The 27,684-nt window shown below is 53.7% G+C and overlaps 1 protein-coding gene across 1 annotated transcript in view; it reads right to left on the bottom strand.

The window, feature by feature from the left end:
* The window catches only part of DSCAM (DS cell adhesion molecule), a 542,830-nt gene that overhangs the window by 116,187 nt on the left and 398,959 nt on the right, over positions 1-27,684 (bottom strand). Inside the window, exons 13-15 of the mRNA XM_045852387.1 lie at positions 6,499-6,695; positions 5,421-5,517; positions 4,494-4,622 (exon numbers count right to left, since the gene is read on the bottom strand). Coding sequence (XP_045708343.1) covers positions 4,494-4,622; positions 5,421-5,517; positions 6,499-6,695 — 423 coding nt within the window. The remainder of the gene's footprint in view (positions 1-4,493; positions 4,623-5,420; positions 5,518-6,498; positions 6,696-27,684) is intronic.

Below are 27,684 nucleotides of genomic sequence, written 5' to 3'. Positions count from 1 at the left end.
TCAGACTGTAACGTGGGGCGTGAAAACCAGTCCCAGGGCGATCCTGATACTTGGGAGAATGAAAATGCAAATTGAAGTACAAATATAACTAGCAAGAATTCGCCAGAGGCAATATAAAGCTTTCATAGGAGCAAATCCCACACAGGAATGCACGCTTGGAAATCCAAGAGCAAGGGTGCAGGTCCCAATGGGGAGGGTCTGGGTGAGGACATGTAGGGGGATGAGGCATGAGTTGCTGCCGGGGCTCCATGGAAGGTCTCCTTGCCCAGTGGGGAAGGGGGTGAAGCTTCTGAGATGCAGAGAGCACATGCAGCATCCTGAGGGCTCAGGAGTCTCACCAGCTGATGTCTAGGGGCGGGGGTGTGGGCAGGGCTGAAGGGGAGGCCGAGGCGCCCAGCACCATGCAAGTGTGGGAAACCGCTCCCTCTCCGGGCCGGAAGCACCCAGGGAAGGGACCGCGCTGCTAGCGCAGGCCAGGCGGGAGGCTCGGAGGAGGAGGGGACCCTCCAGGATGCTGTGCACAGGGCATGCAGGCTCTGCCAGGATTCTTGTCTAAATCATCCTCCCCGCCCGCCATCAGGTGGACCCAACCAGAAGTCCAAGGGGAAAGGAATCTTTGTGGTCTGGCCTACGGAGTTCAGCCTCCTGGAGAAGGGCAGGCCGTGGGCTTGTGGTGGAGGTCAAGGTAGCCGGCAGGAAGAAACTAGCAACAAAGGGAACTCACACTGGTGAGGTCGCATCTGTGTGCTCGGCGCTGTGCTAGGCATGACGGCAACGTGACATCCGCAGGCCCCACACCCGTGGGCCCACTGGAGACACCTTGGAGCTCGGACCACTGCACTTGCAGACCCACCGGCTCCCTGGGAGCTGGTGCCCAGGACCCGTGTCTTACAAAAGCGTCACCGTCGGGGTCATCCTGAGGCACAGCCAGAGTGTGGACAGACAGCTTCATCTGATGGGACTCCTACACCATCTGGTGAGGTACGGGGTTTCACTTTCACGGCAGAGTCAGGAAACTCGGGCCCTGTGACATAGCTGGTGAGAAGTGGGGTGGACTCTGGCCTTAGCTACGTTGTGCCCATGACCCCGGTCATTTTCTTTTCTTTTTTTTTAAAGATTTTATTTATTTATTTTTAGAGAGGGAAGGGAGGGAGATAGAGATAGAGAGAGAGACATCAATGTGCGGTTGCTGGGGGTCATGGCCTGCAACCCAGGCATGTGCCCTGGCTGGGAATCGAACCTGTGACACTTTGGTTTGCAGCCCACGCTCAATCCACTGAGCTACCCTAGCCAGGGCGACCCAGGTCATTCTCCCGTGTCACGTGGCCTTCAAGTATTCTCTGCAGGATGTCTAATAGGACTGAGTGTCCGTGTCCCACACGCTTGCTGGAAGCCTCACAGGTTCAGGTGGAGCCTTCCCGATGAGTTGTTGACTTGGCTGACGGATGCGGAGCGAGGCAGAGGGTGCGGCCAAGTGCGAGAGAGGGGAGCTTGGCCACGAGCGGCTGTGACACGCGTGGGTGTGCGGGCACTTGGTCAGGGAGAGCTGTGCACGGCGGGCGTGCACTTGGGTTTAGGAAGAAGAGGTCAGACGCGTGTGTTGAAAAAGTCAGCAGGAACTCCGTGATGGCCCAGAGAGAGGGTGACATAAAAGCATGGGGACGTTCAGAATCACACTCCTGCCTCTGCGATTCCACATGACCCCCAGCGTGGTGGTGCTGGGCGCTCACTAGTGAGCCTGGCCTGGGGTCAGATACCCTGAGTCGGGAGGCCGGCAGGTCAAAGACAGATAGAAGAGGGCGAACTTGACCTGAAGCAGGGTTGGCAGAGGCCAGGAGGGGTGAGGGTGACCCAAACTTCTAGAGACAAAATTTACCAAGGTGAGAGCAAGTGCACAGCAACCCCCATCAATAAAAGCACCCCCAGTGGCCATGCGCATGAGCGAGTTCATGCTCCCTGGCCTGGGGGGCTCCACCCCGGGATGAGGGAGACACTGAGGGTTCTGAAAGCGGGAGGAGCAGGTGAGGAGCACAGATGGTTTCAGATGAACTTCACAGAGAAGCATTTTCCTGTGTGCTTGCGCGATACCCGAAGCTGCCACTTCTTAGATGTTTTGTCCTGTGCCAGAAGGCAGGTAAAGCGCCTTAAATGCATTCCCTCCTTAAAGGGAATTCACCAAATAGCCACCGAGTGTCGACCGCATATTAGGTGCTGTGCCGGGTGCTGGAGAAGTGGCTAAAACTAGCCCAAAAAGGCACAGAAAGCCCCGGGGAGCCCCCAGTCTGGGGGAGGCGACCCGTGAATCATCCATCACAACGGCAGTCACCCTCCTCACCCTCCTCCCAAACGGGGCCACGTTCTGCGCTGTCTTTTTGGTGGACACGATTCGATCCACGTCATAAAAATGTCAGTGCCCTTGAAGTTAGTGAACAAATGTAATGGGACCCCCCGTGCAAATAACAGAGGTTTTGTGGAGCTAGACAGGTTTATCCAAAAATGTATACATGGAAAACCGAGAGAACCCTGAAAAAGAAAGTCATGAGGCTGAACTAGCTCCACCAGAGAGTAGACCGTGAAGCTCCAGTGATCAAAGCAGTCGGGTACTAGGGCCCTGACAGACAGACAGTCAGACAGGGGTTGGAACAGGCTCCAAAGTCTGGGAACAGGCTGCTGCACACACGGAAAGTCGGTGCACGGCAAAGAGGGCGTCTGCTATCACTGAGCCACGGGGGGCTTCAGTAACACACGGATGCCCACTGGGGAAGCGGTAAAGGAGATCCGTGTCTCCCAGCATGCACCAGAACGAGCTCCGGATGGACGGGAGATGGACAACTGAAAGAGGGAGAGAAAGAAGGCACACACTCGAGAGAAGAAAGCACGGCGAATCACCTCATAGCCCCATAGCTGATCTCTGTGGAGATCAGCTTGGTCACTGTGCCTCAGAATCCAGATGCGGTAAAAGAAAATGTTGAGAATTTGGGGGAGGGGGAAGAAACAATCACAGCAATGAGTATGAGAGTGCACATGACGGCTTCTGTCGGGAAGACAGGAGAGATGCTGGAGGAGCAGGTGAGAGGGAGGCGTGGCCTCCAGGGAGGACCAGGGAGGGGCCTAAGGAGGAGGCAGAGGAACCATAGTAACCGCATGGTGCAGGGAACAGGGTCTCCCAGCCAGAAGGCAGCCTGTGGCCTTTGAGGGACCCGTGTCACAGAGATGCTCTGGTGACTGACCCATGGCACAGAGGAGACAGTGAGCGGAGCTAACCAGCAAAGGTGCACAGCAGGTAAGAGACGGGGCCAGCAGCGGAGCCAGGACAGGCCGGACCCCCAACTCCCCATGGAACCACTGACAGTCACCAGCCCCTGGAAAGGATGGTTCTCCCTCAAGACGGGGGGGGCACCGAGCTCCCCCAAGAGGTGGCCTGGGCTGTCGCTCCGACAGCCCGGAAGCTGGCCTGTCACTACCTCTGGGGACTCAGTGGGGCGTCTCCCCGATTCACGTCTGCATTTCCCTGGAGCTCGAGTTGCTACCACCGTTCTCTGCCAGAACGTGTCTGCCTCACGCAGGAGGCATTCCCTTTCCTCCGAGACCTGAATCTCGGAACCTCTGACTTGGGCTCCGCCTGACCTGATTTCCCCAGCACAGAGGCAGGGCCTCCTCCCCTCCCTTTGGCCCCGGGGAAGCCCCCTCAGCCTGGCCCCTCAAAGATCCCCGTGGATCCGGGTCAGTGCTGTCCCGGCCTGCTCGTGGGGGTTGCCGCTCCCCATCATCTCCCAGCCTGCACCAGCTGTGCCACATTTCCCGGGGACCGGGTGACCGTGTGACTCCCCTCAGGAGGTGTCCGTGGGCCGTGGGCAGGCACCGCCTCACTCCCAGGTCTCCAGCTGCATCTCTGATACGACCCAGCTGAGCGGGCCCGGGTTTTCTACACGCGTTTCCAGTCTGGCCAGTTACTTCACGTCCCAGACACCATTTCTGACAGACAGAGCAGCGCATGGGCGAACTTGGTCTGGACAGTGCCCGCCAAGTGAAAACTAAGGCCATGGTGTGGCTTCTGAGAATTCCATCAACCCTTCACACGCTGATGGTGTTCTGGTCGCTCATCTTTTTTATGAGACGGTACAAGTCCCCAACGGGGAGTGAAAGGGCGGCAGGGGAAACGGCAGAGATAGTGACCGTGGCCAGGCCCCGTCGGCAGCTGCCCCCGTCCGTGCCAATCAGAGGCAAGAACCCCAGAGTGGCGGTCAGGAAGCAAGGTCTGAGGTTCGAGGGGAGAGGAGCAGAGCTGAGCCCACGAGGGGCGTCTGGACACAAACGCTCCGCGGAAGGAAGCGTGGTGGACTTCCAGCCAGGAAGGAGACAGATTGGGAAAAAGAGCCCCCTCTGAGTGTCCGTGAGTCCAGGTTTGCTCTTCCAGGGGAAATAGATGAGACCGGAGCAGAATAAAAGGGCGTCAGCAGTGGACCTAAAGCGGGAGGAAGTAAGGGACTTACCTGATTTGTTTTTGCATTCGATGTCGTAGCCCGTGATGGGGCTGTTCCCGTCAAACCCCATGGTCCACCTGAGGGTGATTGTGCGTGCTTTCACGTCTTTGATCTCGATCTCGGGGGGGTCCGGCGGCTCTGTGCGGTCAACAGGACACGGGGGTTAGTGCAGACCGAGGCGCCAGTGGAATCGCCGAGTGTGGTGCACGGAAGCTTTCTCAGCACTCGACACTGGGAGATGCTTGTTACCTGGAAGCATTTTTTTTCCTAATCTATTTTAGGGAGGAGAAATTATACTTTTCCCAGACTGCCAATCATCGTAGCCCTTGTAGAGCTGGGCCAAACCTGGAGGATTTATTATTTTTTGAAAGACTTGATTTATTTACTTTTAGAGAGAGAAGGAGAAAGAGAGGGAGAGACACATTGATCCATTTGCCTCTCGGCCGCCCCCATCCGGGGACTCAGCCTGCAAACCAGGCATGCGCCGTGACCGGGAATTGAACCTGCAACCTTTCAGTCGGCAGGATGATGCCCAGCCCACAGAGCCACACCAGCCAGGGCAAACCTGGAGGACTTGAATGCCACTCTTCTAGAGTCAGGAAGCTATAATTCAAAACCTAGGTTGGGTTAAACTCCAAATGCTAAACTTCCCTTTTCTATTCACATCATCCAGCCCAAGGGTTCCCAGAATGGGGCAGAGCAGGAACACGACTGCCAATCATCTGACCCAGTTCCTTTAAGGACTCAGTTCTGCTTGGGGCTGCCCCCTGGTGTATTCATGGGCGCCGCAGCACGCTGCATTTGCACGTCCAGACTCCCCGGAGAAGCGGGGAGTGCTGCAGAGGCAAGCCGAGCCCACCCCGGTGCCTGAGCCCCGGAGCACACTCACGGTCCTAAAGCGGCCACGTGCTCCGAGCTCTGCTGTGTCCTTCCTACCTTGCACTGTGAGCTGAATTATTCCACGGTCCTCCCCGTAAGAATTGATAGCATGACAGGAGAAGAAGCCAGAATCTTCTCGTACCGTCGGCAAAATCTGTGTGTAAAGCAGAAAGAAATCCGTCTTACCCAGGAGTGTGGAGTAAGCCAACAACTGGAAGGGCTTTGGCTGTCTCTCCACCCCCAGCGCACACACACACACGTCTGACATCCAATCATATCAGCACAACTGCACCAGTGCAGACGGATGCGTCCAGGGTACACTAGTGACACCAGCTGCCAGCTCACGAAGTTGGATGCATACTTTATGTGGGGTGTCAAGGTCAAGTTGATATACAGTACACATATACTCCCCCCCCGCCGCCCCAAAGCCTGCCTTGAAAGCATCCAGAGTAACCCTGCCTAAGGAAACAGATCTATAAATACGGCAATAAAGCCTCGGTCCCACGGGACCCTTGTTAGAGGTGCGCCCGAGGACTGCAGGGCTGGACCGCACGAGTGAATCCACGTTTCCAACGTGGCTCTTTCCCCGTGTGTGTGCGCGGCACCACCGCTCACCCCAACCGAAAGCACCACCCCGTTAGCTGCCAATGGTGCTAAACAACACGAGACAGTGATCCTTTTTTCCTAGCTTTTGGGATTCCATTTGGAAGACAGGATCTGGGTACCTTGGGTTTTCCCGCAGCAGCAAAATCTCTTCCCTCGTCATGTTTTTGCCCCAACGCCTGTCTGGCTTCTCCTTTTCTAGGAAGCGGGAGCCCGAGCCAGCATAGGCTGTCACTCTTCCAGGATTGACTGTCAGTGAGGGACTCTGTCTCTCACATCCTTTATTACACTTGGGTTCCCCGCTGTGTTCATAATAACTTGACTCTGAATAACACTTAGGATAAAGCAGCGTTTTCGCAGTCTACTCACTAATCTCCCCGTATGAGGAGGGGGAGGGCGGTGCTTCATAGATTGCCTCCAAAAGACTGTTTGCTGTGCATTGATCTCCCGCACGTACCCACCTACGTGGAAAGGCAGGCTCGCCGCGCCCACGAACTTAGACTCTGACCCGAGGTGTGTGTCGTGCTTTTACCTGCAGAGTAGAAATCACCTCCTCGCCCACCTCCTTGGTGGACACCAGGTAACGGGCCATTTCGGGGTTGATGATCCGGTCCTCCTTCTCCCAGCGCACGATGATGGGCTTCTCCCCGTGCGCCGTGCAGCTCATCTCCTTCTTCTGGCCCTGCGTGGCCAGCGTGGTGTTCGGGTAGGATGTGATCATCGCAGGAACTGGAAACCCGAAAGGGACACAGACTTATTCGGTGACCTAGGGTTCCTGATCTTCCCCACTGTGACCATCCGCCATGTCACGCCCAAGAGATGTTTCATCAAAATGAAATCTATTCAAGAAACTGCTGAGCAAGAATCGCGAGGAAGATCGAGGGAAGGTGGCGGAAAAATGAAATTTGAGTCAATGAGCCCTAAGCACACATTGCTGTGTGGCTTCGTGTTCAGGGGATGTCGCTCTCTTCCAGTCCCGTTGAGGACAGGTGTGGCTCACAGACGTGGCCCAGGTCCCCCAGGACACACGGGAAAATGATTGTACTTGATGGTTCGGCTGGGGAGGGGCTTCCGCTGAGAATTACGCTCCTTGTTCTGTGATCATATCTGTTTCTAACTCTCATTTTCAACCAGGGACATGAAACCTTAATCAGCTTCAGTGGAGCCCTGATCACCGCCAACCAATCCCTGAAATCGCTTCCAGTCACTCCGGTTCCCCGTAGCTGTCACAGACTTTGATAATCACTGGGGGACCTCAGACCGGGAAGCCGCACGCCCAGTTCACCATTAAACAGGAACCTGGATTTGGGGAACATCTCCAGTTCCCTCTCCCCCACCTCCCAATTCACCCCATTCTTGGTAATCCACTGCGCGGCATAAGACCACACTCCCAGTCCACAAACCACCGAGAAACACTGGACAACGTATAACAAACACCTTTTTAAATGCAGAGTCAGTGTACGAGGAAGTAAGAGAAAACCCAGGAGCCAGAAACGAAAGGGACGTTGGAAGGCCAGAGATTCGACGGTGCTGGTGCTCTGGCTGCCGGAGGGCAGAGTTCAGAGGGACACCTCCCACCCAAGCTTCTTAAAGGGCTCACGCTTCAGAGCAAGAATGTAACGCGTGCAAAAAAAAAAAATCCACAATGACAAAGGGAGAAGCAAATGCATTGGCTTAGGTTACGAATGAAAATGAAAGGTCTTCCCTGAGAGTTTGCAGCTGGCCTGACTCTACGTAGGTGCAGAGTTCAATTCATGTTGACGGCCCAACATGTGGGTGATCTTAGCCTGGACACGGGCCCGAGGAACCAGCATGAGCAAATGGAAACCCGCTAAGGACGCGGCCTCTGGGCAGGCCCACTGGGGTTCCCCCAGATAAACTCCTGCTGGACACAGGCTCACAAACCAGAAGCATGAAATACGAAAACAAAACCAAACCAAACCAGTGCGCCGGAGAATGAGGCCCCTGCACAAGGACTTCAGATGCTAGCATGAGCAGATACAGACCCTAAAATAGTTACACACGAAACGTTAAAAGACACTGAAAAAACCTAAGAAAGGAACATGATGATGCCATAAAAAAAGAAAACAAGGGAGATTTTAAAAAAGGACCAAAACAATTCTCTATTTTCTTTCACCTGCTTTCTGCCTTATTTTCCCAATCACGGCAGGAAGACCCTCCCTCATTTCTAAGGTCAAGTTCATACTGGTGCTCTTCGTTGGCCACGTCAGCAGCCCTCCACTGTCCCCAGGGCACCCGAGCACAGGAACTGCCGGCCTTCCGCTGAGCCTGGCGCACACTGGGGCACGTCTTCCCCGAGGCCTGCCACCGCGGTTTGGGACCGATCACAACAAGTCAAAGGTCTGCCGTGCCTGGAGCCCAGGCACCCATGGCACACCTGGCACTTAGCAGCTTCTCCCCCGTCAGCAGCAGGGGGCAGAGGGAACCAGGTGTGGAGTGGATGCCACCCCTCCCCCACCTGGGCGGCTCCTCCCCCCGCATCTCCGAGCAGCCGCACGGCCGGCTCTGTGATTCCAGCCCTGAGTCCGGGTCCCGCCCTCCCTCTAGCCTGTGGAACAACATGTCTAATTTTTATTCACGCCTTTTTGAGGTGTAACTTATGTACCCTAAAATTCAGTTGTCTTAAGTGTGTAATTGAATGGGGTTTAGTAGCATATTAGTGTTCTGGGGAGGCTATAATATAACTTTCCAGAAACTGGGGGTGCTCACAAGAGCAATGAATTCTCTCATACTTCTGGAGATGAGTCTGAAACCCGGGGGACAGCGAGGCCACGCTTCCTCTGCTGGCCCCAGAGAAGAACCGTTCCTTCCCGCTACCCGCTTCTAGTGGCCTTCAGTGACCCTCAGCCGGTGGCAGCTCGGCTCTGGTCTCTGGCCCCACCTTCACGCGGTGGTTTGTTTTCCTTGAGCGCTGCTCCGTGTCTTCACAGGTTCGGGACCCGTCCTAATGCAATACCACTTCACCTCAACTAATTATGTCTGCAAAGACCCCGCTTCCACATCGGGTCATAGTCCGAGGCTCCCGGTGATGATGAATTTTGGGGGGCACTCTTCAACCCCAAACAAGTACAATTCTATCACTCAGCACACACTCACATGTGCAATCACCACCCAGTGCAACTATGAGTGTTGTATAATCGCCACCACATCACATGTAGAGCCGCTACATTACCCTAAAAAGATTCTTTGTCCAAATACAGTCGTTTTCCTGTCCCGCCTTCCAGCACCGGGCACCCACGAAGGGACACTCCATTCCTCCAGGTCTGCATTTTCTGGACACGCCCTACCTGCGGGATCCTACGGTAAGTGTTCTTGCTGACCCTTTTCACTGAGAACGTCTTCAAGGTTCATCCGTGTCATAGCGTGTTCTTTTGCTGCTGAATGACAGTCCAGAGTGCGTCTATACTACGTTTTGTTTATTCTCTCACCAGCTGATACACATTTACGTTGCTTCTGCTCTCTGGGCATGGTGGGTAATGCTGCTGTCGACACTGTGTGCAGGCTGGACTGTGTTTCTACTTTTTTCTGAGTAGGCTCCTAGGAGCAGAGTCACTACTCACAGGGCGATTCTATGCTTGACATTTTGAGGAACTTCCACACTGTTTTCCCATTTTGCAACCTCCATAGAAGGAGACGGAGCACAGAAGAAGAAGGGGCATGGGCTGCACAGACTCAGAGTTTAGGGTGAGGGGGCAGGAATGGCACCTTCCACCCTGTAATGGGTGACGCTGCGGGAAGTGAGCCCGCACCTTCCTGCCCGGCTGGACATCTTCCGGCTGTGGAAGCCCCGGGCCAGCCTCTGCGCCTCTGCTACAGAGGAGCTGCGTGTGGTGTGGCAGGGTCCGGGGGAGGGGTGCAGCCCAGAACATGCCACCTGGGAGAAGGTGGCACACACAGAGACCGGGGCACCGCTTCGCAGAGATTTTCAGCAGCCTCCCCAAGCCCGTTTTCCCTCCTCGGACATCACAAAGGCAGAAGGCAGCCTGGGCAGGGGCAGGAGCAGGGCCCAGGGAGCTGGAACCCGGGACGGCAGTCCCCTCCCTCAGCTGTCCGCCTCACGGACGGAAGGGACCGAAGCCCTGGGCGTTCACCAGCCCCATGCAAAGGGGCCATTAACTGGCCTGCCTGCCCAGAGAGGCGGCAGGGTATGCACCCCCACGCCCCCAGGGGATGACATCAGGGTGAAGCTCCAGGAGGAGCAGGGGCGGAGCGGACCACCCCTCCCTCTCTCTCCCCTCCACTGCGGATGTTCCTGCCGTCAACTTCCCGCCGTTCACCGTCCAAGAGTTCTGGATGCTACTGGAGCCCTCTGAACAGGGGACGTGGAACCTGGACACCCTGTGTGTGCCCGGAGAGCTGAAAGGGAAGCTCACGCCTCGATCAAGCAGGACCTGGGCAGGCGCGTTGGCTGCCTGTGCCCTGGGCAGTGGGCCCCACCTGCTCTGTCGCACGGAGCCTTGCTCATGAGCCCAGCCGCCCCGGGGCACTGTGACACATGTTCATTATGGCTCTGGGCCACTTTTCTGAACGTAGTTATGGGAGAGGCAGGCCAATCCGTGAGGTTCTTCTGACATATCTCCTTATCACTTTTCCTTTCAACACGGAGTGATTTCTTTAGGGTGGCATCATCTCAGTAAACCTCAGCCATATATTTGTGAGAAAAACAAAACATCATAAATTGTGTCTAAGAACTCCAAAATAGCACTAGAGTATCTGTACAAAATGTCTATCCTTTGTTTGGTTCTGAACTCAGGGGTATGGTTTATTGGGCCCTCTTTAAGTAGATACGGACCACTGACCTTGAGCAGAGATTTTCAGTGGCCTCCCCAAGCTCATTTTTCTTTTCTTTACCAAGTTTTTAACAGGTGACATGATACGAAATATATGCTCGAATAAAAGATTGTAGCCTTTCTTATCGATAGGTGTTGCCATATGACTGAGCTCAAGGCAATGATATATCTGAGACTTTGGGGAGGCATGCTCAGCCAGCTGGCCTCCCTTCAGGCTGCCTGTACTTCCTCCTGAGCCAGCTTGCAATCAGGACCCGATAGCTGGAGCACTGGCAGCCATCTCGGACCATGAGGTGATGTGGACGATGGGAGCCTGGCTCCCTGATGACACCCTGGAGCTATCCTCCCAAACCTGGCCTGACTTGTGATGTAAGAAAGAAATAAACCATTTTACTTATCCATTATTATTTTGAATTTTTCTTTAATAGGAGACTGAGAATTGTTTGGGGCCGACCTTAAACACAGGTCTAGACTCTTCAGGGAAATATGGCCTATGCCCTGTATTGAAAAAACAATTTCTCACCCTGGCTGGCGTAGCTCAGTGGATTGAGCGCGGGCTGTGAACCAAAGTGTCACAGGTTCGATTCCTAGTCAGGGTACATGCCAGGGTTGCAGGCCATGGCCCCCAGCAACTGCACATTGATGTTTCTCTCTCTCCCTCCCTTCCCTCTCTAAAATTAAATAAATAAAATCTTTTTAAAAAGTTAAAAAAAAATTTCTCTTGGCTGGCTCTGCAGAGAAGAACGTAAGGACACAGTTTCCACAGCAGCACTCAGGTGCATGCTCGTCAGTTTGGGTCAGGTGGTCAGCAGCCTACAGGACATGGGAGTCACTTAGTTGGAATCCGTAGGTGTGCCACTGGCTCACTGTGTCGCCTTAGACAGCCACTTAACCACAGCGTGCCTCAGTTTCCCCTTTGCCGAGTGGGGATGACTATCTTTGACAGGGTAACCGAAGCCGGCCCATAGTGTGGAGCCAGCTCTAAGAGAGTGTACACCGACAGCACCTCCGTGGACCGGATCGTAGGGATCTGTCCGTGCCCGGCTGACAAGGGGCCCTCAGGTGAGGAATGGACGTGGGCTTTGTCTTTGCTGAAGACACCCTCCGTCTGGGCTCACGTTCACTAACCGACATTTTTTTCCACATTACTGGAGGGCAAAGCCACCACAAGTGACCTAAATTGCAGAACTGTGACTAGATCTACTGGAAGCCCAAGTTTTCTTCTTGTTCTCCTTCTCAGAGCTGGGAAGCGTGAATCAGAAACTGTGACACTCACGCGCAGTTTAGCTTGGAAACGTGGTTCCCGGTCCCTCCAGGAAGCGGCTGGATTTCCGCAGCGCCGGAAGTCAGCCCCGCTTACGCCTGCCTCAGTGTCATGGGAGTCTGAAGGCTACGGGGAGGATTTCCCAGGGTCCAGTGATCGTAAAATGGAAAAAGAAATGTGTGAAATGGCGGGGCACGAAAAATACAGATTGCCTGTGAGGACAAGCTGCATGTGATCACTCCCTGCGTCTGCGTCATCAGGTCCTGCGTCTTCCAGCTGCGTCTCCTCTCTGTGTTCCAATGAGAGTAAACCGATGCCGGAATGAGGGCCCTGTCCTACCTTGTGAGACGTGCAGGGAGAGGATACGCTGTGACGGCTGGTGTTCCCCTGGAATGTAATTCCCTATTCTCTTAAAACAACCCAAAAAGAACCCTTGCACCCCAGTGTTCATAGCAGCACAATTCACAATAGCCAAGTGCTGGAAGCAACCTAGATGCCCACCAGTAAATGAGTGGATCAAAAAACTATGGTGCATTTACACAATGGAATTCTATGCAGCAGAAAGAAAGAAGGAGCTCCTACCCTTTGCAACAGCATGGATGGAGCTGGAAAAGCATTATGCTAAGCGAAACAAGCCAGGCAGTGAAAGACAAATACCATATGATCTCACCTTTAACAGGAACCTAAACAACAAAACAAAGAAACAGGCAAAATATAGCCAAAGACACTGAAATAGAGGACAGGCTGACAGTGACCAGAGGGGAGAGGGGAGGGAATTTCAGGGGGAAAGGGGAAGGGTTTGCAGGAACAAGTATAAAGGACACATGGACAAAAACTAGGGGGGGTGGAAATGGGAGGGAGGTGGGAAAGGAAGGGTGGGTGGGCTGGAATGGGAGTAAAGGACAGAAAAATGTACTTGAACAATGATTAAAATAAAATTAAAAACAACAACAACAACAACAACAACAACAAAAACAATCAGGTAGAAGAATCATTGTTACTCTCCAAGATAATACAGAATTTGTTTTGAGGCCTTTTTTCCCTGCCCCTTTCTTTTCTTAATAATGAAAAACTTGGTGGCATTCTATACGGGAGACATGCCTCGACCTAATCATGGATGTTTGGATTATGTTTGCCCATGTTCCTCTGCAAAAAACGCTTCTTCTTTTTCCTTACATTTCTCCTTTGGGAGATGGCCCCGCCAACATGGGTGTATCCGTCTGGTTAATACATTCCGTATTTGATCAGAAATATGCTGGCAAGCCCACGTGCTCTTACCCAAGCCAAGCATCTCCGGCCCTTTAAAAGAACGCTCAGAGGATTCGTGGAAATGGATCATTATCAGGCTCTTTGCAGTGCGAATGGCAGAGCCTCGACCTTTCCCCTGGTCGCAGTCAGGGACACTGAGAGATGTCAGCCCATGAGTGGAGCAGTGCTTCCTGCGTGGACTCCTGAAGGGTAACAAACGGAGGGCCGTGTAACAGGCCTGGGGCCGATGAGAGGCTGTGCCCGCCCTGCTGGCGGAAGCAGAGAAAAGCCAGGCCGAGAGGGCTCTGTTCAAAGACTGCATGCTGCGTGCTGCTCCTGCAAAATGGCCCCCGAGGAGGGTGCTGTGTGACTTCGTTACGTATTAATTCATAAATCCCCTCCCTAATCAGGACACCGCCTACCGGGCCCTCACGTCCAGCAAGTCTGCAGCCTCATGGCAGATGGGAGCCTCCTCTGACCCACTTTCGAGCGGCAGGAAGAGGCAGCGGTGCGGTGGCCCCGCTGGGACCAGCCGAGGAGAGCTGGCGGTGCGCGCTGCAGCCCAGCCCCGCGGGCCAGTGACAGTGCCTCGTCAGCCTGAGGTCGGAAGGGGGGCATCTGCACCCCTGAAAGCGGCCCAGGCCAGGGATCAGGGCTGCTTCCTCCCTCCGTCCACCACAACTGGTTGTCTGTCCTTGGCCGGAACCCCACAGGGAAGGTCACGTCCCAACCCCATCACAACGGAGGCACTGAGAAGTTGGGGAGCTTACCAAGAGCAATAGCTAACCTTAGTCATGACGGTAAACCTGCAGACGCGAGCAGCGCGTCACTGCGTCTCCGGACAGGCGACTCCGCAGTGGATCAGCGCATCCACTGGCTTTTTCAAGCCAAGGCAGAATGACAGCTGGCGTTAACTAATCATGGGTATTGACGATTAGTCCCGAAGTATACTGTCCTGTTTTAATGGCTCCTCCCATAATACAAAAGTGGCTCAAACGCACTTTCATTTCTTTCTCCCTCTCCAGCTCTGCTTAAAATACCACCAGAAAAGGAATGAAAGAACATACCAAGCACCCTGGCTAGACAGCCTGCCTGTCATGATCACCTGGTTTGATCCCTTCACTTCACGGAGAAGAAAGGAGGAAACCAGAGAACAGGAATGAGCACCGGAGGCCCAGATCCAAGACTCAACCAGGATCCGACTTAAGGACTCCCACTGCAACACCACCACCATCATCATCATCAAGAAGGACCCCCAGCATAGAGCACCACCTACTTTCCGATGCCCGGCACTTCCCGTGTTTGAGCAGGAAGCCACTCCGTGCCTCCAAAGGGTCAGAACGGAGGTGGGGCACGCGGGGGCGGGACCACGAGCAAGGCTGTCCCAACGCCCAAGCTGGACAACGTAGGCAGGGCCACATGGGTTTCCGGCTGGGAGGGGGAGGGGGAGAGATAATCTGACACACAAACATTTTAAACTGCTTCTTCGGCTGCTTTATGTTGTAAACACCCCCCAGCATTTGGCTAGGAGGTATTTCAGACACATAGAAAGTTGGGCAGCCACGCACCCAGGGCCCGGATTCCACAGTGGACCTTCCGCACACAGACCCGGCCTGAAATGGTTTTCACCATCCTCTCTGCAGTCGGTCCAAATTCAGGGCATACACACTTTTCATCACTTTACTGAACATAGAGCTAGGTGAGAACATGAATCAGTGAGTGTCTCAGAAGTCAGGCACCGAGTGGGCAGCCCTCTTCCTGAACTCTGCAGCTCAGGGCGAGGCCACTGGGGTGCTGGGGGCGGGGCCCTGGCTGGGGGTCTGGGGGCCGTGGGTTGGGCTGCAGGCCTCTTGCACTCGTCACATCAGAAGAGGGGGCGAGTCAGGGTTCTTAGGGTGCAACCCTAGCAGTGGAATTGCTGGGTCAAAAAACAGATGATCTCACCTTTAACAGGAACCTGAACAACAAAACAAACAAACAAGCAAAATATAACCGAAGACACTGAAATAGAAGACAGGCTGACAGTGACCAAAGGGGAGAGGGGAGGGAATTTCAGGGGGAAAGGGGAAGGGTTTGCAGGAACAAGTATAAAGGACACATGGACAAAAACTAGGGGGGTGGAAATGGGAGGGAGGTGGAAAGGGCGGGAGGGGCGTGGGCTGGGATGGGAGTAAAAGCAGAAAACTGTACTTGAACAACAATTAAAATAAAATAAAATTTTTTAAAAAGAGGGGGCGAGAGAAGACACCGAGAGCAAGCCGCGGGGCTCCGGCCTCCTGCCATCCAGGGACGTGCTGCTCCCAGTGGGCAAGCCCGCTGGCTGCCGGGCCTCAGTCTTGTCACTCGACACCTTGTAGAGCTGGGGTGGGGTTCGGGGATGACTCACGGGAAGCTCCCCAAGTGACCCTAAGTAAAGCTGGATTGAAACGACGCCACTGGGCAGTCCCCGAGGCCTGTCCCCGCCCCAGTTCTCCTCGCCTGTCCCTTTCTCTTCATGGCCTCCACTTTCTTCAGCTCCCTTTCTTTCTTCTCTCTTTCCGCCCTTCCCCATTTTCACCGCTCTTGCTCTCTCTCCCCCCGCCCCCTTCCGTAACAACAACCATTTGCCTGCATGCTGACTGTAGGTCCGGGACTTTCCCACATTCCGTGCATGTGTTTACTCCACACAACAACCGGATGGGGTAGAGATTCTGGCCCTAGCAAGGGCCCAAGACACATTTCCAAGCACCATTTGAAGCAGATTCCAAATGGGGCTGTCATACGTGTGAGAGGTGCGGGAAGAACAGGCCTGGCAGAGTCATCGCATTTAAACCGGTATGAGCGGATACGTCCACGCACATCATCGCAGAGAACCAGACACCAGACAACTATTCTCAAGGGGGGAAACGGAGATTAAAACAAGAGCATTTCCGGATTCATTTTATACGTGGCGTCTTCCCCCCTCCCCTTTATTTATAAACAAAGAGGCAGAGAACTGGAGGGTATGAAGCTGGCTAAACCAGAACCCATTCCCTCTATGCCCCCCTGCTAACCAAAAGCTCTATTTCATCTGATTTTCTGAAATATCAGTATCACCAGAACGCTCACACGGCTTCTTTCGTCTCCAGGATGATGGCTGTCCCTGGCCCTTCTTCCTCGCTTCCTCCAGGGTCTGAGGACGCAGCTCACTGGGTCTGAGCTGAGCCACTTGGAGTGAATAATTCACTGTGTGCTGTGTCCTCCCATGTCCCAGACCCCTGTACTAAAACACATGCCCTCCCAGACACAGAGCATGCGGGCTCTCAGTGGAGAAGGGGACTCTCTACCATTAGGTCACACGGACATAGGGTCGGGGAGGGAGGTAATTAGCCTGAAGCACCCAACTTGTAAATGGAAAGTCCAGAAGGCACCCAGGCCTTCCGAATCCAAGTGCAGAGCCTTCTTGCCTCCTCATAGGAGGACCCGGGCTGGTCCCCAGGGAACAGGACCTCTGCCCACAGGGACGTGGGGCGGCCAGAGCCTCCTCGGCAGCCCCTCCACCTGGGGCCGAGTCCATTGGGGGAGGCTCCCTGGGGCGCCCTGGACAGCTCCGTTTCCCCAGCTGGGAACTAGGCACCCGGCATCTCTGCAGCGAGCCCGCTGCCTGTGTGAGAGACGAGGTCGGCAGGACTGGCTACGGGCTCGGAGAACCCGGAGCGGAATGACAGCATGGGGGCCCTCGCTCCAGCAGCAGGGAAAGGGCGCCGTTCGGGTTCTGGCCTAGAAAGCTCTTTCCGTTCTTCTGAGACCGCTATTTCCATATGTCACAGTGATTCATAGTTTCTATTTAATGTCCTGCTCCCTCAAGGTCGGGGCCGAGTTCAGGACCGACCCTCCCAGGAACTCAGGACTTGACCTGAGGTTTGGCACGTCATGGAAATGCATGGGTCCCACCAGCTGCCAGGGCTCCCCACAGGTGACTGCCACACCCAGGGTTTGGACGGATGACTCCCAACGTTCCCCGAGTCACCCTCTGAAAGCTCTGTGGCGTGGCTGCCTCTGGGCGGGAAGAGCGGCCCCCACGCCCTCATGGAGCCTGACCCCGACCTCCCAACACACACCCAGGTCCCTGTGGGCGAAGAACTTCAGTGCCCACTGGGTGGGTGCGGAGATGCAGGGGCCCGGGGCCCAGGGAGCAGGACAGAACCCACTCTGGGGAGGCAGGAGGTGGCTGGAGGTGGACGATATGGGAGCTAAGGCTCCGAGTCCCCAGTTCCCGCCCCATGGTTCCACTGGACTTCACTTCAAAACACAGGTTTAAAGGCAGAATTATTCAGAATTTCAAGATGGCAGCCAAAGACCATGATGCCCCCAGTGCAGGGCCCTTGGGGGCTCAGGAACCCACGTCACTGTACTGGTCACACAGCCAGGACACTGGGCCTGGGTGGGAGCTGGTGAGTACCCAGCCTCCTAGGCAGCTGCCGCTGTTTCCCTTAGTCTCCCTTCTAACACGGTGCCGCCGACCAACACGATCGGACACCGTGACCGCGTCAGCACGTCGCCCGGGGCTGTCCCGGAGCCCACAGCTGCATTTCCCAGTCACCGCCAACATGTGTTCTGCTCAGCCACCCGAACATAAAATCTGCCGTTTCAACCACTTTTAAGTGGGGGCCGTTCAGTGGCAGTCATGTATTCATGCGGGCATCTTCCCCCACTCAACCTCTGTAGCCACTACCACTCACCGCCCGCTGCCGGCTCCCCGCTGAGTCCCTGGCCCCACCATTCCTTCTGTCCCCACGGACCTGACCACTCTGGGGCCTCCTGGAAGAGGACTCGCGCAGTACTTGTCCTTTTGCGACTGTCTTGTTTCACATGGCGTAACATTGTCAAGGTTCACTCACATGATAGCATGTGTTGGGATCGCATTCCTCGTTATGCCACATGTGAGTTATCCATTCAAATGTGGCCCATTCCGATGGGGACCCTTGGGTTGCCTTTCCCTTTTGGCTGTTGTGATGAATGCTTCTATGATCACTGGGCGTACAAAGTGTGAGTCTTGAAAATGTCTGCGGTCCCTGGCTGGTGTGGCTCAGTGGGCTGAGCACCAGCCTGCAAACCAAGGGGTCGCCAGTTCGATTCCCAGTCAGGACACATGCTTGGGTTGTGGGCCGGGCCCCTGGTAGGGGGGTGCGCCAGAGGCAAGCACACGTTGATGTTTTTCTCCCTCGCTTCCCCTCTCTTTAAACATAAATAAATAAGATTCTTAAAGGAAAAAGAAAATGTCTGCCCCGCTTTGCTAGAGGAAATGGTTTGCCTGCTTCTTCTCGGGCCCTCACAGGCCCGCGGTTTTCTCTCCTCTGGGGCCTCTGCCTCTGGGCTTCATCTGCATTTCCTCGTCTGGAAGAACAATGAGCCCCGCAGCCTCCCGGGCCGCGATGAGGATTAATGAGGTCGCGTGCGTGCGTGCGTGTGTGGGGCCCGCTGAGCGTGTCGGCAGGAAGACCCCCGCAGAACCGCAGAGTGCTGCTGCTGCTGCGGCCGCGGAGTCAGAAATTCCTCCCGTCCGCGCGCTCACTGCTCATCAGGGTTGGAGCGAGGGAGGCCGCCCACTGGGCAGCTCCGATCGCCATGAAGGAAATGACTCCTCCAGCCAGAAATTAATGAGTTCTTAGCACGTACAGAAACATCTCCTCAGCTGGGCTACCATGCTTACATAATGAAGTTACTTTGATTATAACCATTAATCAGATGTGCGTTTCCGAGCGACCGGGGCCTGTAGTTGATGTCCGACTTCAGCAAGATTGACAGCGTCTCCACCTCCTGGCAGCGGGGCCGGGGCCCGGTGACATGATGAATTGTGTCGGCAGCGTCAACATTTAGGTTTTGTATTATATTCGCTCTGAACTTCTTCCAAGTCACATTATTGGACGGAAGTTGATTTATTTTGCATGACAACTATGAATATGAAGCTCAAAACATTAAAAGCAGCATTCACACAGATACGGGCAGGTCATTTCTTCCTTACTTTTTTTCTTGTCTGCTCAGGCACCCAGAGGCTGCATTTGGCTAATAACACTTGTTAATAGGTAGGTTAAAAAACAGTTAAGTAGACTTTGATTTTCTGCCATCAGTGACAGTAAAAAATAAATGTAAAAAATGTATGTATGAATATGGACTACATTATTAAGAAAAAATGGATGGGGTCCAGAATATTAATTTGAAGAAATAATCTTTAGAAAAAATAACAGGCGTGTCCGCCATCCCCCAAGACAATCCCCGGGGATCCTTGAGTCCTGGCATGCCAACCGTCCGATCGTCCGCCCCGACGTTTCTTCACTGGCGTGGCTGGTCTTCGTGACCAACGGATACGGCAGAAGTGCTGGGGAACCACCCTGAGGTCCGGTGATCAAAGGACGGCAGCTTCCGTCTTGAGCCCTGAAGTTCTTTCTCTCTCTCCGGGGAAGCCTGGCGTCACATCCCCAGGACACCCGGCTGGCCCAGGGACAGCACCGAGAGGGAGGCGGGTGTCTGGCCGACAGCCCGCAAGGACCCGGGGATGGCCAACAATCCGTGCTGGAGCTCAGACAGGTGGAGCCTTCTTGCCTTCGAAAGCAATGGGCCCCGACCTTGGTGGCACCAGGGCCTGGGTTTGGGGAAGATGTTGGGGGGCGTGGGCGGAGCTCAGCTGAGCTCTGCCAGCTTGCCCACTGTGGATAGGTGGGTGGAAGGGCAGAGCTCAGGGCAGCTTCCCTCATGGTCAGGTGGTTGGGGACCCCTGTTCTATAGGGTTCTGATACAGTTCCTGGAAGAAGTTTCCATGGAAACGGAACCAGCAATTGCCAGCGGTTTGGGGATGGACACACAGAACAGTTGGGTATAAAGCCATGTCTAACTTTCCAGCAGGTGCTTTACATACAGCTGGTTAGCACAGAGAAGCGAGGAAAAGAAGATAAACCACATCCCCATTAATGCTCCCGGTGGTGGCCAGTCTCACGCCCTGTTGGGGCCAGCTCCCTGGTGTTCAGGGCAGGGTCTCCTCGCAGCTCTGCTCGAGCCACCTCTGTCTCTAGGACATTCCAGAAGCTTCTTCCACCTGAAGATTCTTGCGCAAGAGGGGCCAGTGCCCAGGACTTTGATCCTGTAATCCCCGCCATGTTTTTAATTTCTGACATTTCATCTTTTCTTTGAAGCCGTTGCGACCACTCGGTCTTCGTCCCGTGTCACCGCCCACTCGCCACGCCCCCACTTCACCGACGCTGGCTCCCCATTTGCTCGCACACACTGCGCATGTGTTGTTGTTAATTCGGTCATCTGGATTTGGTGGTATGTTTGGTTTACTTTATTCGGTTATCACTTTTCCTGCATTGTCTTTATTTGTGGATTATGCTGGCATCCAGACCTTTTAGAGACACCTGGTGTACTAATGATGATGATAATTATAGCTAACATGAATTAAGTCTTCTGCTGAGAATTTTACAAGCTTTTAATCTTTATAGCAACCCTAGGAGGTTGGTGCTATTATTAACCTGATTTTAAAAGCGCAGTAACTGAGTGAGGCGCAGACAGTCTGAACGTCTCGTGGAAGGTCACAGGGGTAGTAAGTGGTGAGGCCAGAAAGTGCAGACAGAGCATGCTTTTCCTGCCTGGGTGCGCATCCGTAAGATGCAACCGAGATTTCTTGCCTGGTTTGGAGTTGTATATACGATATGATCTTACTGCCTGTCTTGTCTTGTGTTTTTGTTCATTCTGTACTATGTTTGTGTGATATCGACAACATACATGTATACCTATAGATAAAGATACATATAATATCTATACCTGTACATATACCTATATCTATATGTATGGTGCTTGCGGGTGTTTTCACGGCCGTATACCATTTCTTTGTAGAAATATTTCGCAGTTTATTCATTCATGAGGTTTCAGACATTGGCCATTGCAAACAAAGCAACTACAAACAATTTTGCCTGTGAACCCTGGACACTTATGCATGAATTTCTCTAGGGAGCATTCAGACGGGCGAAATCTCTATTCAAGGTACATATGTATGGCTCCAAAGTTATGAGACAATGCTGAACGGCTTTCGACAGCAGCTGTACAAGTGTGCAGTCTGACCATTTATCCTTGTTACTAATTTGTCTACAGCAGTGGTCCCTGAACAGGCCACACAAGTATCCGCCGGGAACTTGCTAGAAATGCACATTCTGGGGCCAGGAATCTGTCTGAAGAGCACTCCAGGCGAGCACCACCTTTGCAGCTGGTCCTTGCACCATCCCTCCCCCTGTCCCCATCACACCTGTAGCCTTACTCGAGCCTCCCAGGTGAGGGCGCCGTGGAACCGGTGCAGGACTGGCAGGTAGAGGAGCCGGCTCTCGGGTCTGGTCTGCCGATGCATGGGCTACGAACTCGGGCGAGTGCTAACCCTCTGAGCTGATTCCTCAGCGGGGACCGTGGTGACGCTCCTCAAAACAGAGCAGCCGCAAAGATCCAAGGCACGGAAAGTCCTTTGTAGACAGCACCGGGCTTACAGTATTAGTTACATTGTCTCCAGCTGGCATTTGCATCCACAAGTTGCTTTCGGAAGAAGACTTACATGCCAGCAAGGCTCAAGGTACGTGTTTGCAGGCAAGAGGCAGAAGGGAAAACAAACAGTGTGAGGGGAATAGTATCAGAGAGACTGTGAAGACTTAAATGCGATGTGTGGTTTTTTATAAAGCTTGTGCAATAAATAAAATAGATTTAAAAGTATGTTACACTTTTGTACACTTGAAATGAAGTATTAATAGACTTGGTAAATAATATAATTGCTGTATGCATCATTTATCTAGAAAATTGGCAGCATAGGTTTAAAAAAGAAGGAGGGATTTTTTGAGTGCTAGATTCTGGTACCTTGGTATGAAAGAATGGGCGATGGCCAGCTTACTTTCCAAGATGGGCGTTTCAAGTGGTGTTTGCAAAGGGGTTGTTGCCACAGGTCCATGCAAGGGCCTACATGTGTGCATTCTTATATGTGCATGGTGTGTACATGCACTCGTGTGCACATACAGGTCCATGGATATGCAAATGTGAGCACATTTGTGTGTTTTGGAGGCTTAGATGACCATTCCTGGGCCTCTAGGGCATTTATTTTAAATTCTTCCTCTCAGAATTTGTATGAAAGCCAAGATGATGTGCATTTTTAATGATCTTTGTTAGACTACACATAGATCATTACATATTTCTTTCGTAGGAGCTTTCTCTCTCAGAAAGAAAAAAATCCCAAGTGCTCAGGTGGTCTCAGGTCGTATTTTACAGGTTTGCTAAAGCAGCGGCTGGTTGAGAGACATGCTATGGAGACACGCAGTGGCGACAGTGATGTCGCAGAGACAAAAACACCTCCTCTTTGGAAAAACAAGCTCCACAACCGAACTCAGCCTTGGGGAGCCCCAGCCAGCTACCTGCTCCTTCTCCGTTCAGAGGAGGGGGGTTCTCCTCGAGCACTGAATCGCGAGATTAATGACCCTAAGGGTGGAGACCGTGCCCTACCTCAGGGGCAAATGTGCCAGCACAAGTGAGTGCATGTGCGCACACACTGGCATGCCCCCACACATGTGCACACCAGCCACCAACACATGCACGCACCTGCATGCCAACACATGTGCACACATGCACACCAGCACTTCTGCACACATGTACACGCAGCAGCATGCACACACACACACACACACACCAGCATACACACCAGCATGCATACCTGCACACAGACACACACGGGTACACACTAGCACACTTGCATACATGAGCATGCCTGGGCATACTACTGGCACACATGCACACACAGTAGCACGCCAGCGCACCCACCCACCAGCACGCCTGCACAAACATACACCAAAACCCAGCGCTTTCTCCCGTGTTGTGCTGCGGGCTCCTGCGTTTCAGATCCAGGTGTGAAACCGGGAGAGCCTCACTTGGAACGTTTGCAGGATGTTTTCCACGGAACGGCTGGCAGGCGGCATCTCGTGGTGGCTTCTGCTTGCGGCAGCTGATAAATCTTAGCAGGAAGGGGTGGAAAGGAGCGAGGGAGGTCTGGCAAACAGCTCTGTTAATCAGGACATATTTTATGACCCAGCAGCGCAGGGGCTTTCGATTTCAGAGGCTTTGTGAAGCGTCATGTGTAACTGCCCCTCCCCGGGGAGGCGAGCGGGCACTCACTGAGGCAGTGGCGGCTCTAAGTGAAGCAGAAACCCACCGGGAAGACTGAGCCCCAGCGAAGGGAGCGGTGCCAGCAGCGCAGGGAGGGCGGGGCTGGGGGCTCTCACGGTTCTCCCAGAGCGCGCCCCTGCACAGGGTCTGTCCCCAGGGCACCCATCTGAGCAGACAGCCAGGGGACCGATCGGGGAAAGTGTTCCGTGGAAATCACCTCCTTCACGGAATCCCCAGTTCGTTGTCTTTATAGACGGGGGTTGCCATTGTGCATTTCCTCTGATATTGACATAAAGCAGGGACAGGGAATATTTAAGCCCGTCTCCAAATACTCAGGCATGTGAAAGGATGTTTAATAGCACCACGTGCAGCGTCTCCTGAGGAAACATTGCAGCAGTATCCTCCCCACCCCATTTGGAGGGTGTTTCTGCAACAGGTGCTGGAGGGTTGACCTGACCTGACCTTTGCTGTGTCCCAGGGAAGCGTCGTGTCTGCCAAGGCATTCTGGTGCCTGGGAACAGCACCCCCGGCCTTCTCGAAGAGGCTTGGGTGCCCAGAGGGGAGGGACCTCAGGTTCTGACTCGACACTCAACCTGTGCTGTCAGGGCACCTGTCTGGAACCCAGGCAGCTCTAAGCGTAAACGAGGCACACGCATGCGTGCCACCGGGGCTCTGAACATGCGTGTGGCTTTGCCTGTGGGTGTGTTAATAGCAAGTGAGCTGTAACGGAAACCCCTCCCCCGAGCGCGTGCGTCCCTCGTGACAAGTAGGGATGTAGGTCTCATGGCCCTGGAAGGTGCCCCAGGGAAACAGAAAGGATGCGAGGCCGGGGCAGCTGCCTGCAGCCACCAGCAGCGTGGGTTTCAGACTGCAGCCTGCCGCAGGGTCACTGGGTGGGCGTGTTGGAGAGCAGATGGCGGGACCCGGGTGGGCAGCAGAGTCAGCGGGTCTAGGGAGCGACCCCCGGTCTGCGTGTCTCAGAAGGTCTTGTGACCAGACCCTGGTGCTGCTCTCTGGTCGCCACACGTGAGACCCACTGGCCTGGAGCCACGGACACTCCAGCTCCAACCCGTCTCTGCCTCACATGGACACCAGGTCTGCCCGTCTCATATTAAAATGTGCAAACTCTGATGTTTATTTTTTAAATGCCAACTAATGTATGCAGCAAACACCCTGAACTCTTGCTTCTCCCCTGACATTCACGACATTATTTAAAAGCAATTTAGGTGAATGCTCAGAGGAAAAGAAGGAAATGGTGTGTGTGATATCCAAGCCAGAAACTGTAAGGTAAAGCTTACGTAACAATTAAAAACTCCAGTATGGCAATACACAAACAGATAAATTAAAAAAAAATAAAAGAAAAATGGCAAATTGCAAATGTTATTGTTACATACAACACAGAAAACATTAACCTGTAGTAGCAGGAGCTTCTGAATATTAAAAATAACAAAACAGCTCGGAACAAGGAAACAGAGAGGTGATTTGAAAAGAGAAATGACATTTCCATGGAGAAATGTCAAGACACTCAACTTCTTTTGTTATGACATTAAACCATCGTCTTTGCCTGCCGGTGCAGGCGGGCTAACCACTGAACGTGTCCCGTTTGGTAGGAGGTGGGGGCTCACATCCTGCGAAAGGAAAGGACAGTTGGCACCGTCTTTGGGGGAGCCAGTCTGGTCACCTGGGACCCGATGTCGTGTGAGCGCAGCTTTGGACCTTGCAGTTCCACTCTTGTCATTTACCCCAAGAAACTGATTAGATACGCGTGTGGGTAAGGAGATGTTCGTGGCAACCGTGTCTGCAGTATGGCGACTTGAGGCCTGACACAGATGCTCGTGATTGTTTGAATGACCGCACAGCCATAGAAACGCAATGCCATTTGGCCATTAAAACACCGAAAACTATATTTAAAATCCGTTAAATTAGTTAGCTCAGGTTGCCGTAATAATATACCACAGACCGAGTGGCTTAAACAACGGAAGCTTATTTTCTCTCACTTCCGGAGGCTAGAAGTCCAAGGCCAAGGTGTGGGCAGGGCTGGTTTCTCCCGAGGCCTCTCTCCCGCCCTCTCCCGGGTCCTCACAGGTCCCTCCTCTGTGCGCACACGCCCTGCTGCCCTGCCGTCTCCTCCGCTCCCTGTGCGCCCACCAGTCCTACGGGGTCAGGGCCCCGCCTCTCCGACCTCATTGGACCTTTGCCCCCTCTGAAAGCCCCACCCCTAAACACAGCCACACGGGGGTTAGGGCTTCAGCACGTGGGTGCTGGAAGGGATGCAATTCATGTAATTCAGTCCATACAAGTATGCGTAATATATTACATTGGATAAAAAGGCCTCTATGCAAGATCACTTTTAAAAAAAAAATATATTTATGGACACCTCTCTCTCTTTGCATATAAATAGCTTTATATGTAGGAATAAAAATTAAAATGTCTTAAGCGATTGTAATTATGTTACCAGTGGTGAATAATGGGTAGCACTCACTTTTTCCTCCATTTCTTGTGATTTGTCTGAATATCTTATAATAAGCACACTTCTATAGGCAGGACAAATACAAAGTATTTTCTTTTTGGCATAATAACACAAGCCTCGTGGCTGGAGCTTCAGGTCCCATTAGAATAGCCCGGGTTCCAGTGTGAGCGGCCCGGGGACCACCTGAGAAAAGGTGCGGCCTTTGAGTGTAAAGGTAAATGTCGCTAAGCTGTGGCTGACGGCACCTCCAGGGGCCGCATAGCGATTTCACGGTCAAGGCAAACGGCAGCAAGTCCCACGAGGTTTCCGGGCGGACACCTGGGCACCCCCATTGGGCTGGCGCTCTCCACACGGACCGCACTGTTTTCCCACGAGCTCAGACTGCTGCGTGCCTGCAGGTCCCGCAGGGAGACGCTGGGAGAGAAGCACCCTGTCTTAACGGGGCCGCTGGTTCGTCTGGTGCTGAGTTGTCTTTATATTTTGGATATCAACCCCTCGTCAGATGTGTCATCGGCGAATACCTTCTCCCACCCAGTGGGTTGTCCTTCCGTCTTGTGGATGGTTTCCTTTGCCGTGCAAAAGCTTTTCGGTTTGGTTTAGCTCTCTGCGTTAAGTTTTCTCTTGTTTCCCTGGAGAGAGTAGTCAATAATGTGTAGGTAGCTGGGTGTGGGACCTGGTGGGTGCTTGGAGCAGGGGGGCTGGTGGGGGGGCCACTCCGTGGAGTGCAGGGTTTTCTGGCCACTTTGCTGTACCTCTGAAACGGGTGCCAAACGGTACTGCGTGTGTATTGCGGTTGGAAATTAAAAAAATAATAAATAATAGAAAAAGAAGCGTGCTTCTCTTCCCCATGGAGGAACAGTTGGAGCGTGGTGAGGACACGCGGGAAGTTCTCCTTCGACAACCGTTCTCTGTACAAAGGTCCCGTTCGGCACCGAACGGCACTCCCCCGGGTCATGCGGCACAGACACGGAAAGGCAGCTGTTGCCTCTCCCTCGCCAGTTTCCTGGGACCCATTCCTGCCTCCTCTTCTCGCCCTCGTGTTCACAGCCACACAGTGCCCTGGCCAGGGGGCCTCAGCTGGCTGGAGCATCGTCCCATAAACCAAAAGGTGGTGGGTTCTATTCCTGGGCAGGGCACATGCCCGGGTTATGGGTTCGGTCCCTGCTGGGGGCACGTACAAGAGGCAACCACTCACATCAGTGTCTCTCCCCCTCTCCCCCTCCCTCCTTTCCCCTCTCTCTACAATCAGTAAGCATGCCCTGGGGGGAGGATAAAAAAAAACCCCAGCTACATAAAGCAGGCTGACCCGACCCTCTTGGGTGGCCTATGAAATGTTTGCCACTGGCAGGCATCAGCCCCCCACTTTCAATGAGGGGAAAAAGCCCTCAAAACAAACAGTTGCCCAAATAAGGTCTGACTATTGCGACGAGGGCTTTCTGGAAACTCTGGAAGCTCAGGGGAGCTGACAGCCAAATGAGGGGGCGCCCTTTTGAGCTCTTGCGACCAGCACTAATTGCGGAGACAAGGTCTGTGAGCTGAGAGAGGCTGCCTGGAGCCACCGGGACAATGGGTGACTGCCCCTCCTGTCTGGAGTCAGGGACCCGCAGAGCTGGTTGCTATGGCTGACTGACGGAGCCCATTGGCCTCCGCGGTGACAGCCAGCAGTGGCCTGTGGCGGGGGCTTGTGAAGGGAGCGGTGGGGGAGGGTGAGTAGAGGGTGTTGCCTGGATCCTTCTAGAATGGAGTCAGGCTTTGAACAAAAGGACAACAAAAGGAAGGGGTGGG

This window comes from Phyllostomus hastatus, unplaced genomic scaffold (genome assembly GCF_019186645.2).
Source record: "Phyllostomus hastatus isolate PE091 unplaced genomic scaffold, TTU_PhHast_1.1 phas_contig_948, whole genome shotgun sequence".
NCBI lineage: Eukaryota > Metazoa > Chordata > Mammalia > Chiroptera > Phyllostomidae > Phyllostomus > Phyllostomus hastatus.
The sequence above is the reverse complement of the archived record's forward strand: the minus strand, read 5'-3'. Positions and strand labels throughout refer to the sequence as shown.